This window comes from Capra hircus, chromosome 8 (assembly GCF_001704415.2).
Source record: "Capra hircus breed San Clemente chromosome 8, ASM170441v1, whole genome shotgun sequence".
In the NCBI taxonomy this organism is placed as follows: domain Eukaryota; kingdom Metazoa; phylum Chordata; class Mammalia; order Artiodactyla; family Bovidae; genus Capra; species Capra hircus.
The window spans coordinates 91,129,436-91,144,659 of NC_030815.1; the positions used below are offsets into that span (position 1 = coordinate 91,129,436).

Here is a 15,224-nt window from a genome sequence, read left to right on the forward strand (position 1 = left end):
ATCATAGTCTCTTAAAGGAATTTTGAAACTTAACAAATCCCCAAAAGGCTAAGAATCACTGCTCTATAAGAGTTTTTTATGTCATGACTATAGATGTTAATATCAAAGATTATAGCATAAGTTTTAGAGACCCTCTTTTAAAAAAAACAAAACACATTTCAGGTCTTCTAGAGATGATCTTTTATTCTTTTTTCCTTTAGTTTTTCAACCTTGGAAATTGTCTTGGCAGTTTGGACCAAAATCAGGGTTGATGTGCTCTAGGGCATATGACTGCAAGTCTTGGGAGGGTCCTACCTTCTTACCTCCTCTGAGGATCTTTTTCAAAGGTGTTTGGCTGTTTTTGCTACCGATTGCACTCTTACATGAATTTCCACTGGGATTCCTTGGTTTGTTTGTATTGTCTGGCCAGATCCACAGGCATCTTTGCATGCCACTCGAGTGGTGAGTCTGATTTGATACCACAGGGATTCATGGAAAGATTCCAGACAATCCACAAGTGACCACTGACTTCTTTTAGACCTACTGGGATGGAGATGATGGAAGGAAGCTATCTGCTGCTCTTGTCTATTTCTATAGTCATTGGTGGTGTGGAATGTCTCAATACTCACCCTTAAGATTTTCCCTGAGGACTGTTAATTGATAACCCAAGTATGGATGGCTCTGTTGAAAAGTTCAGACTAGTTCTTATCACAAAGGCAATCTCACTGACATAAGACAGCTACACTGAGAGTATGTAGAAAACTGGTGGGTTGTGTATATGTTGGACTGGGTTTATATGGTAGGAAACCTTTGGCATGGAAATCACTTAAATTTTTCTAGATCTCTAGTTGTTTCACCACAAGAAAGCATTAAGCTTTACTTTCTGGGGATTTCTGCCCAAGTTTGGTCTACTTCTAACATTAGGTATTAATGTCTTATGTATAACATATTTCACAGTTACTAAAGTTAGGACATGGAAAGGACAGTGTTTTAATAATCATTCCCAATATCCAGCAGAGGACCTGGCACATAACACTCAGTAAAGATTTGCATGATTAAGTTAATTCAGCTCCATGTTTCTGATAACAAATCTCCAGAAGTCTGTTTTATTGGCCTAATGAGTGGATTCAAACATTCCCTTTTTCCATCCGCTTAACAGAAACAACCTTTCCTCATATATTGAAGCAATACTTCAAATCTGAATTACTCTAAAACACATGACTGCATTTTAAATTTTATTTGTGGTAATAACAAAAGGAATTATAGTAAATTCTGATACCTCTGTTGGAGGCAACCCATGATAGCAAGGGCTTCTCTTACTGTAGATTAGCCCTTTTTGAGGGAAATTTTAGACAGAATTGGAACCATAGCATATTCATATTCGTGTAACAGTGATTTGCTCTGAGGGTTCCAGAATGCTGAAATCTATGGCATGTAATGATCTGAAAGCTAGGGTATGGGAGCTGAAAGGGGACCTCAAACCATTTCTTAATTTAGAGATGAGGAAACAGGTCCCATTCTGCTACTCAATTGAGTAGCAGAATCAAAATGTGACAATCAGACTTCCATCCACTTTTTTTTTTTTAACCCTAAGTGGAAACCTGTACTACTAGAGTGTTTGTGATCAAGGATATAATAAGTGAAAATACTTTCTGTGTCTTTTTGAAGTCTTTCTGAAGACTTATATAAAGCCAGTGTATTTACCCCTGATAGTTCTAATTTGAATAGGGTCTCTTTGCCACACCCTATTCCCTGGTTCAGTGAGTTCCCATAGCATTTTGTTCTGGAGTAGATTTGAACCAGAAGGATCTTAGATTTCTCCTTGCTCACCTAACCCATTTATGCATTTGTGGAGTGCTTATTGTGATTCCAGGCACTATACCTAATATGACTTGGGTGAGTATGAACCTGCTGCTTAGCAAGTTACTTTAGGTCTCCTTACTTCAGATTTCTTCATCTATAAAACAAATTCAACTTAGCACAGTGATCTTGCCCCTGCTTTTCTCTTTCTAGGCCTGTAGCTTACCACCTACATTGTGCTTTATGTTTCTGTCTTATTTAACTATTTGATGTTGTTAAATACCTTGATTGTCATAGTTTCCCAGCTCCACAACCGCACATGCTGTTTTCATTTTTTAACCTGGGATGACTATTACTCTCCACTCAATTTTTCCACTGCACACATGACATGTAGACACATATGGAAAGGTGGTTTCTTTGTTCCCGTAGTACCTAATGTGCATTTCACTTTTTTGGCCATGATGGTCAACTTGTGGGATCTTAGTTCCCTGACCAGGGATTGAACCTGGGCCATCAGCAGAGAGAGCACAGAGCCCTAATCACTGGACCACAAGGGAAGTCCCCCAATACGTATTATTTATCAGTACACACCATGTTGTTTTCCCAGTTTGTGTCTCCCCACCAGACTGAGCTCCTTGGCATCTGAATCTGCTTTCTATCTTTCTGTCTCCAACAGCCAGCCCAGTGCCTGGCTCAGAACAAGCTTCCAAAAAATGAATGAATGAATGATATAAAACAGACTTGGGTAAGTTGGTTGAACTAGGTTATAGTAGGTCTATATTTTTTATAAGATTTGATTTATGTAGCTCAGTTGGTAAAAAAAAAAATCCACCTGCAATGCAGGAGACCCAGGTTCGATCCCTGGGTTGGGAGGATCCCCCGGAGAAGGAAATGGCAACCCATTCCAGTATTCTTGTCTGAGAAATCTCATGGACAGGAACCTGGCAGGCTACAGTCCATGGGATTGCAAAGAGTTGGACATGACTTAGTGATTAAAACAGAAAAGATAGTGTGTGAAGAATGCATCTACCCAGTTAGCAGACACATGATGGCAAGTTTGCCAGCAGCAAATCGCAAAATACCTGAAACTGCAGGATTGCTGAGTGATCTGGAACTGAATTTGCACCAGTTCTTGGTTGGACTAGAGAAATAAAAAGAAATCCCTGAAACAGTATTTCTGTGAGACTCAAGGGCTATTGTGTTGAGTTCACTGGACCATAGCAGGTGCAGTTACCACAGTAGCTTTCTGTGGAGCTGGGAGCCAGGCTGACGCATGGGCAGGTGGCTGTATGGCTGAAAGACTGGGGGAGAGGTGTTAGAAGGCGAGGAATTTGCAGGTGATAGTCAATATTCTGACACTATAGTATGATTGCCCTAGAATTGCTCTGCCTGCATATGAATCTCACCCTACTTTTATTAGCTGTGGCAACTCACAGAATTCCCTCTTCGTCTTTCCATTTATAGACTAGAAGTCTAGTTTACCTACTCTAGAGTACCACTCTCTTGAGGTTTTAATGAAGATTAAATGAGATCACAGTTTCTAAAATAGGTGCTCAATAAATGTCAACTATTATATCAATTTACGGGTTGTGAAAAGGGCAAATGAGAAGGTGTCTGAGGTTAGAGACCATGTCCATCTTACAATTGTGTCTCCAGCACTTGGCACATAAATATAAGTTGTTTAGCAAATGTTTGTTGAATTAGTAAATGAGAGTGGTCAGGCAGTTTTTCAGAGCTCTCTTAGTATGGTGGCTTTCTCTAGGATGTGACTCTCCGACAAAGCTGTTTCAGTTTAACTTCATGGTACCAGGGCTCTGAGTTTGCACAGCATGTTTTGTGCCACTTGGAACTACACCAGAGACAGGCAGGAGTCACAGCATCACTGGGTCTCCTGTTAGGAAAGGGGCTGGTACCACATCAACATTTGAGTCCCCAGAGACAATGCCAGCAGTACATCTGGAAGTGAAGTTTCTATCTGAACATTTATTCCACAGTCATAGAAACTGAAGACGGAAAAGTCCTGAGGACATCTAGTCCATCCACGTGATTGTACAAGAAAAGTGGCTGGAGCAAAACAGCCAATTCACTTCATGCTCACAAGACAGCATTTCAGTCCTTCCTGGAGTGGAGCGATTGCACACACATTAAAGTGAAGACACAATGCAAACACTCTTTACAAACCTTAAGAAAATACTTATAGGTACGTTGTTTTCAGAAAACAGGAACTAAAAGCATAGGGGCATCCTGGATTAGATGGACATGGGTGGGTAAGAATAAATGCTGCAGAGTGAAGTGGTTTTGATGACTAGAAAGCTGTCCCTTCTGAGGACTGGATGAATTTTCTGGTTTGCCTATCAAAAATATGAGTGGGGAGGATGAGAGGCTCTGTCTTTTTTCCCCCTTCAGTCTTTATCCATACCAAGGAAGGGCTCACTAGCCACAAGGCTCTAACAGACCCAGCATCAGCACTGAGAAGTCTGTTGCCCAGATGGCATAGCTCTGTCCTGCTTGGCAGCTGCTCCACTTACCACTTATCTGGTGGGCATGGAAGCAGCAACTCCCAAATAAGGTTTGTGCAGCAAGATCCGTGGATAATGGAGAGTCGCCCCCAGACTTCACCCGATTGTGTCCCTGGCTGCCTCACTTGTCTGGCCCAGACATTTCTTCCAATATGTCTTCAATTGTTGAAGGCATCCTCCTGCCCCTCCACCTTGGGCATCCAAACTCTAGAGCCCTTGTTTTCATTATTTACATGAACCAGTAGCCCCGTCTGTCCCAACTCACCCAGTCCTATTCATTATAAGCTTCGTGGGCCAGGAATTGCCCCTTGTAAACAGGGTCGGGTGTGTGACAGTGGGCCTGTCATGTTCCTGGTTTCCCAACAGCAGACCTTGGAAAAAATAGATCTGACCTCATGAAACATTACCCACAGTAGGAGGCAAGTTAGAATCCCCTGCCTCTTTCTTCTTCACCAGAAAACTACCCTCCACCTGAAAACTTCTGATCTTTGTGTTTCTTGAGCCTGAGGGCAGCTGAGAGAACAGAGGTGGAGCAGAACAAGGAAGGAAGGATTTCAGAGGACCCACCGTTTCATGAAATCTTTTTACAAAATACAACACACTTTCACAAATTGCAAAACACTGTTCAATTACTACTGATAAAAATAATCATTGCTACTTAACATGAAGACTGCTTCATTTCACCACAAGCAACTATTCTTTGTTTTTCTTTGTCCAGAACATGGAGGCAATTCAAGCAATGCTGACAACAGTAAGCCTGCTTTCAGCCCCTGCAGCTTCTGGCTGCATCCTGGCTGCAGTTTTGGCCATATAGTTCATCAGGAGATATTTGAGAAGCCATGCCCTGGTCATCTACTTTGTGGATGGGCAGGGTGGTCTGGCATGTTATCACCACTGCTCAGAATGCCTCAGGAGAGAAGCTTAAGGTAAACCTGATATACAAAAATCCAAACTTACAAAACAGATACATTAAGGGATAATTAATTGCATTACAAAAGGATTCTTTACAAAAGAATTCACCTCTGGGTTCCTTTAAGTAGCCAGCTTCTCAAGTAGTCAGAATGTGAGCTGAGTTATAAAAGTGTCCACGTACAACATTAGGAGCATGGCTGTTACTTGAGTTGAGGTACACCTGTACGTCAGCCTTCTGGGCTTTGTAGAGGTTAGCAGTGCAGAGCATGGTGGTAGAGTCTTGAGAGCATCCTTAGCTGTTGCAGGTGGGATTGGATGGCTAAGGGGCATAGTCTTTCAAAGGCAGCTGCAAACCTGCTTCTGGGTCTGGGGTGAGAACATGGGAGGATGTGCATTTCAAAACAGTTGTCCTTTCTGTTTCCAGGGCTCACTGTCCCCTCATTGTTGAATGGTTTCATCTGTGTGGATGAAAGTCTTGATGAAGTCTAACATTAGAAGAACCCTCCCTCATCAGACTCTCTAAGCTTATATCCACCCCAGGGGTTTCTCAGACAACTAAATAATTGCTTAAGAGTTATCTTACTTGCAGCTTGAAGTGTTGTCTTTCTCTGGGGGCACTGGGCAGCTCTTGGTGGGAATTCAGGGATTGCATCCAAAAGTAGGGGAAGAAATTTTGCATTTAAGGAGCTTTTGCAATGATCTGCAACTTACAGAACATAGTGCTTGGCACAGTGCTAAGTCATTGTAGGCTTCAAATTGATTGGGATGGAGCAAAGATGATAAGCAACTGAGAAAATAAAGCAAATAATTGATAGACAAGGAAGTCTAGTCTGACACGGTGCCCTGGGGTGAGAATGGCTGTATGGACAGTGAATCAGCAGGTGTGTGCTGAAGACTTTTGAGAAAAGCTCATAAAAGTTTCTTTTCAATTCTCATGCTTGGAACAGCCAAACTTCTAGAACAGTGTTTCTTGAAGAGTCATTTTTAGACCACTTGTCAGTCACGTGGGGGTGCCAGTAACAGGAGGTTTCTGAGCCCACACCCACCCCCTTTCCCACCCCATCCTTTGGGGATGAGCCCTGGCAGTCAGCACCCTGATGAGGTGCTAGGGGGTTGAGGATTGTTCTATAGTGTCCATACTCCTTTCCTGTTCTGTATGTCCAAGCCTTTGTACACTGGGAAAGGGATGCCTAGGCACAGGGGAAATGGCTTACTCATATCAACCATTAGACAGGGTTTGGGGGAGAATCAGAGGGACCAATGCCTGTTCACAGCTTGTTACAGATGAGGGGGTATGAGGCTGCAAGACTGACTTGGTAGGGATCCATACAGATGTGAAAAGCACGGGGCGCATTCCTGAAGGCTTCAGCTTGTGATGTACACAGGCGTGGGGTTCATCTCTGGGAGGCCTACAGCCAAGACATAGGTGGCTGCTGATCTGAGAGCAGCCTAGGACATGGCTTGCAGAACATCTCCATTAGCCCACAGTACCAGCTCACATGTCCTGTGCAGGCAGTTAGTAGGAATATCCCAGTCTCATCCTAAGGTCACATCCTTGCATTGCTTTTCTCTCTCATTTTGCTTTATAAAAGGCACACACTATAGTGTAGATGCTTAGTTAGAAGTAAAGCCCTATTCATTCCTTAGCAAACTTTCTTTTTTGTTGTTCAAAAAGCATGGTGTACATTTTAATGCCTCTTCTGTCCGTCCTCTTCCTGCTCACTGCATCTCTGTCCCCTTTCATAGTGGCATGTAAACCTGTTCCTACCCAATGTTAGGGTGGTGTCAGAGATCCAGGACCCTTTTAAAACCATGGCTCTTGCCTGATCCAATCAGTCATCAGCCTGCTGTGATATGAGTGAGTTCAGCCGACTTTTCTAAGTACCCACCTCCCCATCCCAAGTGTCTCTAGCTCTTCCCTGGCTCCCCATTCAGACTGTGGGGACACATCTAGACTGGGGAGCTGTAGCAAAAGTCACAGCCCTGAATAACCCTGCTCTATACTAAGATTTGGAGAAGGGAAAGGCTACCCACTCCAGTATTCTGGCCTAGAGAATTCCATGGACTGTATAGTCCATGGGGTCGCAAAGAGTCGGACACAACTGAATGGCTTACACTTTCATATACTAAGATTAAAACCAACAACCCAAGAAGACACAGATATGGTTAACACTTTTATCTCTTATAGATGATAGTGCACAGAAAGGGCTAAAAACCAGAATTAGTAACGTGGCACCTGGTGAAAAGGTTAACAGGAGCTGGGGTTGTCTGGTTTTTCACAGATCCCTCACATGGCGTTACTCCTGACTAAGATTCCTGCTCTGAAAAACACACCTACCCAGGAGACCTAGGAATGAGCTTGAGAAGACTGGCCACTGCTTTGCAGGTTGGAAGAGAGCACACTTGACCTCTAAGAAGACCCAAACCTCAGCGTCCCCCCACCTTGGTCAGTAGTTACAAAATAGCATTACAAAGTGTCTCAAGGGCTCAGAGGAAGGCCAGGAAGTGAGAGAGGGGAGCAGTGTGGCCACTCAGGGCTCACAAGTTCGATTTGTCCTTTGATACTCTTCCAGCTCCGTTTTCCTGCTCATGGCCAGCTGCAGCTCCTGGCGGATCACCTGAATCTGCCTCTCCAGCTCTGAGAGCTCTTGCATCACTGAGTTCCGAGCCCCGCTGTGGGAGTCTGCTTTCCCATTGGTGGTCAGCGAGGCAGGGAGCTCTCTTCTCCTTGGCGGGAGAGGAATGTCCTGGTGGATCCGGATGCCCAGCTGGTTTGGTCCACCCTCATCATTAAAGATGTACTTTCGTCGATTGTCATGACTCAGATTGGAAGTATTCCACACGGTGAGGTGACGGGGCCCCACACTGGACCTAGGAAACCAAGAGACACTTTAGATTGAACTTCTTTAGATTCACTTTAGCTCTGCCCATCTTTCAGCCACTTCCTTGTGAATAATACAGAGCTGGATATGCAGATAGAGCTGCAGTCACCAAGCCTTGGACAGACTACCTGCTGGAGCATCAAGGGGACAAAAGGAGTCCTTTTCAACTGAAGTTCAGCTTCTCAACAAGTCTCATGCTGCCCTGATGCTGGAATGGGTGTATCACCCGGGGGGCTGACATGGTATGGCATGTTCTTTTATGAAGAACCTTAGATGCTTTTCTATTCTTTTCCTGCCAGTGAAGCTCAGAAAGCCACACTGCATTGAAACAGTCTATGGCTATAAAGATGATGCTTTGGTAGATGTGAAATTCTGTTTACTCAGCTGTTGGACTCTAAGCATGGTCCTGCTAGTAGACACTCTAATATGATTCATCCTTAGTCCCATAGGACAACCCTGATGTTTACTACTTGAGTTTAAGGAGAATAAAAGCATACAAGCTGCAGGTTTCAGCAAAAAGTGTCCCATTGTAGACATGACATTGTGAGCTGAGAATGACAGCTGAGATTTGAAGCTTAATAAAAAAATATATATATATATATATATATATCTCTCCAAGAAATCCTCAAATTCTTGCTGGGATAATGAAAGTCAAAGAGAAATACATTTGCAGTCCTCTTTCAGGCTCCTCTTAAACCAACTACTACCACCCCTGAGATGGCTGTAGACAGCAAAAGAGCTATTGATGGCTAGTTTCAGGAGGAAGGGGTCTGGTTTCTGAAATACACTGACAGCCAGATGGAGTGAGAAGAGTTTTTTGTTACAAGAACAGATTAGAGCCTTAAGCACGTGACTGCTGATTTCTTCCAGCCTTGTTGAAGGAGGCGAAGGAGGAGGATTATGATCGCTTTTACAATCTACCACAGGGCAAAATAAAACAGAAACACTGTGTTAAGTCCTTGTGTCTGTGTTCTCATCCATTGTAACTGAATCAAGACTTTATTCCTGGGCTCTTACTAAGGAGAAGGAGAAGGGGAGGACCTGCAGTGGAAGGGGGAAAGGGAGAGATAAATGTTGATTCAGTTACATGGACAAGAACAAAAACACAAGGACTTACCAGGGCGATCCTGTTTCATTTTGCCCTGTGGAAGATTGTGAAAGTACGCATAATCCTTTGTTCTTCCTTTCATCCATATCCCTCTGTAATGTAACTTCACAGCTCATCCTTATCAAGGAGGGTTCAAGGGGAAAGTCTGTTTTCTCTTCCCCTTGAATTTGGCCTGGTCTTATAGCTTGTCCTGGCCAATAGAAAGTGGCAGAAGTGGCAGGGGGCGGTTCTAAGCCTTGCAAACTTCCACTGCCTCTCTCAGAACCCTGCTGCTCCAGTGGGACCAGTCCAGACTGGTCTGCTGGGTGAAAACAGACCATCAGAGAGAGTCCCCAGACTCCCTGGTTGACCAGCTGAGGCCATCCTAGACCAGCCAGCTCTGTTTCTCCCTCCTTCCCTCCACGCTGGCTGTAGGCAAAGGAGCAAGTGTGGCCACGATCAGCCAAGTTTGGCCCAGACTGCACAGACTGCACAGCTGACCCACAGATTCATAAGCAACTCATTGTTGTTTAAACCATCATAAATTGAGATAATTTCTCTCACAGCAAAAATTGGTGATACCTGCCCCCAGCCATTAAAACACACAAACACCTTCTAAGCCAATCTGTAGTTCTTTAATATTTCTCATGTTTTAGGTCTCATATATATAGACAGGGGGCACCGTAACACAGTCTTCCTGTGTCCTGGGCTGGGTACAATGTTTATAATGAGCCCACTTATAGCTCCATTGACTTTATACCAGGTCAGAGGTATGGTTATAATTTTCCTCCTAGCCTTATGTTTCCCTTTCTTTCTTCAATTTTTTTTCCTATTAAATTTGAATAATTTCAAAACAATCTTGTTTGTGGTATGTATTATTGTATATATGGTTTATGATTTGTGTATCTTGAGGTGAGAGGAAAAGAGAAAAGAGGAGGTATATTGGAAATCCAGTAGAGTGAAGGACAGACCAAAATTTACAGAAAATCACGTGCTGAATAAACTAAGGACTGTGTGTGTCTCTCTCTCTTTCTTTCTCTCTCTCTCTCTATATATATATATATAGTCTCTCTCTCTCTATATATATATATATATACATATATAGTCTTTTGCAGTATATACTTTTTTCTTCTGCTGTAAGTAAAAAAGGAGCAATATCTATTCATGCCATGGCCCGCAAATTTCTCTAGGCCTTTCCTCAAACCCATGTGTTGGTCATTCATTCATTTATCTATTATTGTATTTACTCAAATCAATGTGGAACATAGAGGAGGAATGTAAAGTTGTACCAGATAAAGATATTTGCACAGATACTCTTGCAGAAAAAAAAGAGAGAGAGAAAGTTTTTGAGCCAAGAGACCTAACTTTAGGATCATGGGATGATTCATAGTGGGGAAAAACCTAGGAGTTATGCACCAACACATTTTCCTAGAATGTCAGGCAACCTCAGAAATCAAGCAAATAGAAATAGCCAGTCTGGTTTTCTCCAGAGCTTTGTGTATATATCTGGGAACATAATATAGAGTAATAAGCAAAAACTGGACTCCATGATAGGTGATAGGTGGAAGCATCATTAGTGCTCTGATTACTGACACGTGGCTCTGAGCCATTTATGAATGCAAGGTGGTAGATACTGAATGCCAGATGTGGTGTCTAACTAGAAATGTCTCTGTTATATTGTTAGCCTCTACGGTGTTTCAGTTGTAGTCTGTAAGCTTTCCTGGGCATTAGAGTGTAAAGTGACTAGTGAGTTGAGTGAATTTAACACTAAAAAGTTTTCACTGGGCAATTTTATACCTTTGAGGTTCAATACTCCCACTAGACCATTCAGAAGAGACGTGACTTCAGTGGGCCCCCAAACACTCACTGCGTTTGAAAGGTTACAAGTGGGTGTTGGGTTGTAGGGAGGTGGCATAGGAAATAAGGGCCCAATAAACCATGAGGGTGTATTATCTTAGCTCCTTCTCAAAATAAGGGATTTCAGAAGGGAATCTGCAAAAAAAAAAAAAAAAAAAGGATACGTTGAGTGAAAGACACATTTGGTTCTGAATTTAGGCAAGAGAGATGTGACTAAGAGTCGTATCACAGTTGGAAATGGGATCACGAGTAGCTTCCTGTTTCTATTAGGCCAGAGAACAAATGCTTTGTTATTGTGAGATGGTGTCTTTGCTGCTATGTCTTCTTGTGTTCCTCTCTGGTTAAACATTTATGTTAAAAATAATCATTAAAAAATATATACATAACACGACATAGAACAGCTATGACCTGATTAGCCTACAGTTTGTTGCTGACAGGGCCACAATGTGATACAGGAAGACCACAGACCATGCTGGGGGGAGTGTGTGCTCACTGCCTGGAAAAAGAGGCCGTAGAGATAGCTGAAATGATTCTGACAAGCTCGATGCAAATTGCAGAGTTGGGGACTCCAGCAGCCCCTGAAGTGATACAGATAATGAAAGAGAATCATGTTTTCCACTCCCTTTTCCTCATCCATTGCAAATGAGAAGCGTGAGTGTCAGATTTCAAAATTACCCAGAAAGCTAAGGTAATCCTCAGCGTGGAGCTGAAGATCTGCTGTAGATGACAAAGAGTTGCATGGAGGTAATGCTGTGAACAGAGCCTGTGGACAGAAGAAAAGACCAAGAGGCTGCCTTAGGCAGCAAGAAACAGAGGCCAGCCAGGTACCAGACCCAAATACTTCTGACATCTCTAACCACCATGAATAAGGCAACAGTTTTCCACAGGCTGGATGTGGGGAAGGTGTAGAGTTTCAATTTCCACATGTCAATTATGCATTTAATGCCTGTTACTTCCTATTAATGAAATGCTCTTTTCTAGGGAGCTTGCAGTAACAGTGCCAGGAAATGGATTAAGCAGAACATGTCTGTTGTATATTTCGAATAATCCTGGGAGTGCTGGAAAGGAGTCGGGAGTGGAAACATGCCAAAGGGGCAATATTGCATGAAATGAATTGCCAATGGTACTTATGAATTTAGCCTTATGTGTATTTGGTACACAGTAAAATAGCTAAAGTAGCTTTTTTGGGGGGGCTTTAGATGTATTATTTAATTTTTAGAGTCTCTAGAAAGTAGGTACTCTCTCTCATTTTCACAGATGAGGAAGTTGGGGTACAGAGAGGTTAAATAAATGACTTGCCCAGGACCACACATATTGTTAAGTGTAGGAGTCAGGATTTGGAGCCGGATACTAGACCCTAGGGGGCTTCCCAGGTGGCGGTAGTGGTAAAGAACCCACCTGCCAATGCAGGAGACATAAGAGACTCAGGTTCGATCCCTGGGTCAGAAAGGTTCCCTGGAGGAGGGCATGGCAACCCACTCCGGTATTTTTGCCTGGAGAATCCCATGGACAGAGAAACTTGGTGGCCTACAGTCCTAGGGCACACAGAGTCAGACATGACTGGAAGACTTAGCATGCATGCACACTTGTGCCTAGAGATTACGCTGGCACTTTTTCCACAACATCTATTGCCTCTACTGCATTTCGGTGTCCATCTATGTACAGATATATATATTTTTTGGTCTGTTCTATTTCTAGAGGAAAGCAATAGAATGGGAAAGACGAGATCTCTTTGAGAAAAGTAGATACCAAGGGAGCATTTCATGCAAAGATGGGCACAATAAAGGACAGAAATGGTATGGACCTAACAGAAGCAGGAGATATTGAGAAGAGGTGGTAAGAATACACAGAAGAACTATACAAAAAAGATCTTCATGACCCAGATAACCATGATGGTGCAATCACTCACCTAGAGCCAGACATCCTGGAATGTGAAGTCAAGTGGGCCTTAGGAAGCATCACAATGAACAAAGCTAGTGGAGGTGATGGAATTCCAGTTGAGCTATTTCAAATCCTAAAAGATGATGCTGTGAAAGTGCTGCACTCAATATGCAGCAAATTTGGAAAACTCAGCAGTGGCCAAAAAGGTCAGTTTTCATTCCAATCCCAAAGAAAGGCAATGCCAAAGAATGCTCAAGCTACTGCACAATTGCACTCATCTCACATGCTAGCAAAGTAATGCTCAAAATTCTCCAAGCCAGGCTTCAGCAATACATGAATCATGAACTTCCACGTGTTCAAGCTGGATTTAGAAAAGGCAGAGGAACCAGAGATTAAATTGCGAAAATCCATTGGATCATCACAAAGCAAGAGAGTTCCAGGAAAACATCTATTTCTGCTTTATTGACTGTGCCAAAGCCTTTGACTGTGTGGATTACAACAAACTGTGGAAAATTCTGAAAGATGGGAATACCAGATCACCTGACCTGCCTCCTGAGAAATCTGTATGCAGGTCAAGAAATGACAGTTAGAACTGGATATGGAACAACAAACTGGTTCCAAATCGGGAAAGGAGTAGGTCAAGGCTGTATATTGCCACCCTGCTTATTTAACTTATATGCAGAGTACATCATGAGAAATGCTGGATCGGATGAAGCACAAGCTGGAATCAAGACTACTGGGAGAAATATCAATAATCTCAGATATGCAGATGACACCACCCTTATGGCAGAAAGAGAAGAAAAATTGAAGAGCCTCTTGAAAGTGAAAGAGGAGAGTGAAAAAGTTGGCTTCAAGCTCAACGTTCAGAAAACTAAGATAATGGCATCTGGTCCCATCACTTCATGGCAAATAATGGAAACGGTGTCAGACTTTATTTTGGGGGGCTCCAAAATCACTGCTGATGGTGACTGCAGCCATGAAATTAAAAGACGCTTGCTCCTTGGAAGAAAAGTTATGACCAACCTAGACAGCATATTAAAAAGCAGAGACATTACTTTGCCAACAAAGGCTCATCTAGTCAAGGCTATGGTTTTTCCAGTAGACATGTATGGATATGAGAGCTGGACTATAAAGAAAGCTGAGCACTGAAGAGCTGATGCTCTTGAACTGTGGTGTTGGAGAAGAAGCTTAAGAGTCTCTTGGACAGCAAGGAGAGCCAACTAGTCAATCCTAAAGGAAATCAGTCCTGAATATTCATTGGAAGGACTGATGCTGAAGCTGAAACTCCAATACTTTGGCCACCTGATGTGAAGAACTGACTCACTGGAAAAGACCCTGATCCTGGGAAAGATTGAAGTTGGGAGGAGAAGGGGATGACAGAGGATGAAATGGTTGGATGGCATCACCAACTCAATGGACATGAGTCTGAGTAAACCCTGGGAGTTGGTGATGGACAGGAAGGCCTGGCATGCTACATTCCATGGGGTTGCAAAGAGTTGGCCAGGACTGAGTGACTGAACTGAACTGAACTGATTTCTATTTGAAACAACATATTTTTTACTTGAAACAATTTTTTAGAAACAACATATATGTTGTTTCTCAACGATTTAGTCCTGATTTGATTTGAATTATTGTACACAATTTCCCTCTTGAGCATGGAGTCTTAGTTGCATCTTTAAGTTTTTAACAAACAGAAATGATACCTGGAACTAGCCTCTTCTTACCTCTTTTCCACACGTTTAGTCTTGAAACGCTGTTGCTTTTCCTCTACAAATGATGTGTTTAGTGCTCTGTGTAATCTCTGATGGAAAGAACAGATTCATACATAGAGATCGTTAGAAACACAGAACCGGGGCACAAAGCACCCCCTGAGATTTAATCTCTTTGCTACTAACCTTGGCTTCTTTAAACCAATTACCATTGATGGCAGAAAAAAAGATCAATATTCAGTCCCAAATCTCAAGAGAAAATGAATTCTAAGATAGTATTTTACCTGGAAGAAAATAATTTGATGGGAAACTTAGAAATACTCTGAGTTGTAAAAAGGTCTGTGATATAAAGAAAAGTTGGGACTTCCCTGGTGTGTCAGTGCCTATGACTCCTCACTTCCAATGCAGGGGATCTGGGTTCAATCCCTGGTCAGGGAACTAGATCCTGCATGCTGCAACTAAGAGATCACATACTGCCACTTAAGATTCAGTGCAGCCAAATAAATAAATAAAAGAAGAGTTATCATAACTGGGCCTCCCTGGTGGCTCAGACGGTAAAGAATCTGCCTGCAATGAGGGAGACCTGGGTTCGATCCCT

The 15,224-nt window shown here is 42.7% G+C and overlaps 1 protein-coding gene across 1 annotated transcript in view; it reads right to left on the reverse strand.

The window, feature by feature from the left end:
- Positions 4,868–15,224, reverse strand: part of GRIN3A (glutamate ionotropic receptor NMDA type subunit 3A) — a 203,150-nt gene continuing 192,793 nt past the window's right edge. Inside the window, exons 8-9 of the mRNA XM_005684381.3 lie at positions 14,642–14,718; positions 4,868–8,081 (exon numbers count right to left, since the gene is read on the reverse strand). Of these exons, the coding sequence (XP_005684438.2) occupies positions 7,742–8,081; positions 14,642–14,718 (417 nt within the window). The 3' untranslated portion in view covers positions 4,868–7,741. The remainder of the gene's footprint in view (positions 8,082–14,641; positions 14,719–15,224) is intronic.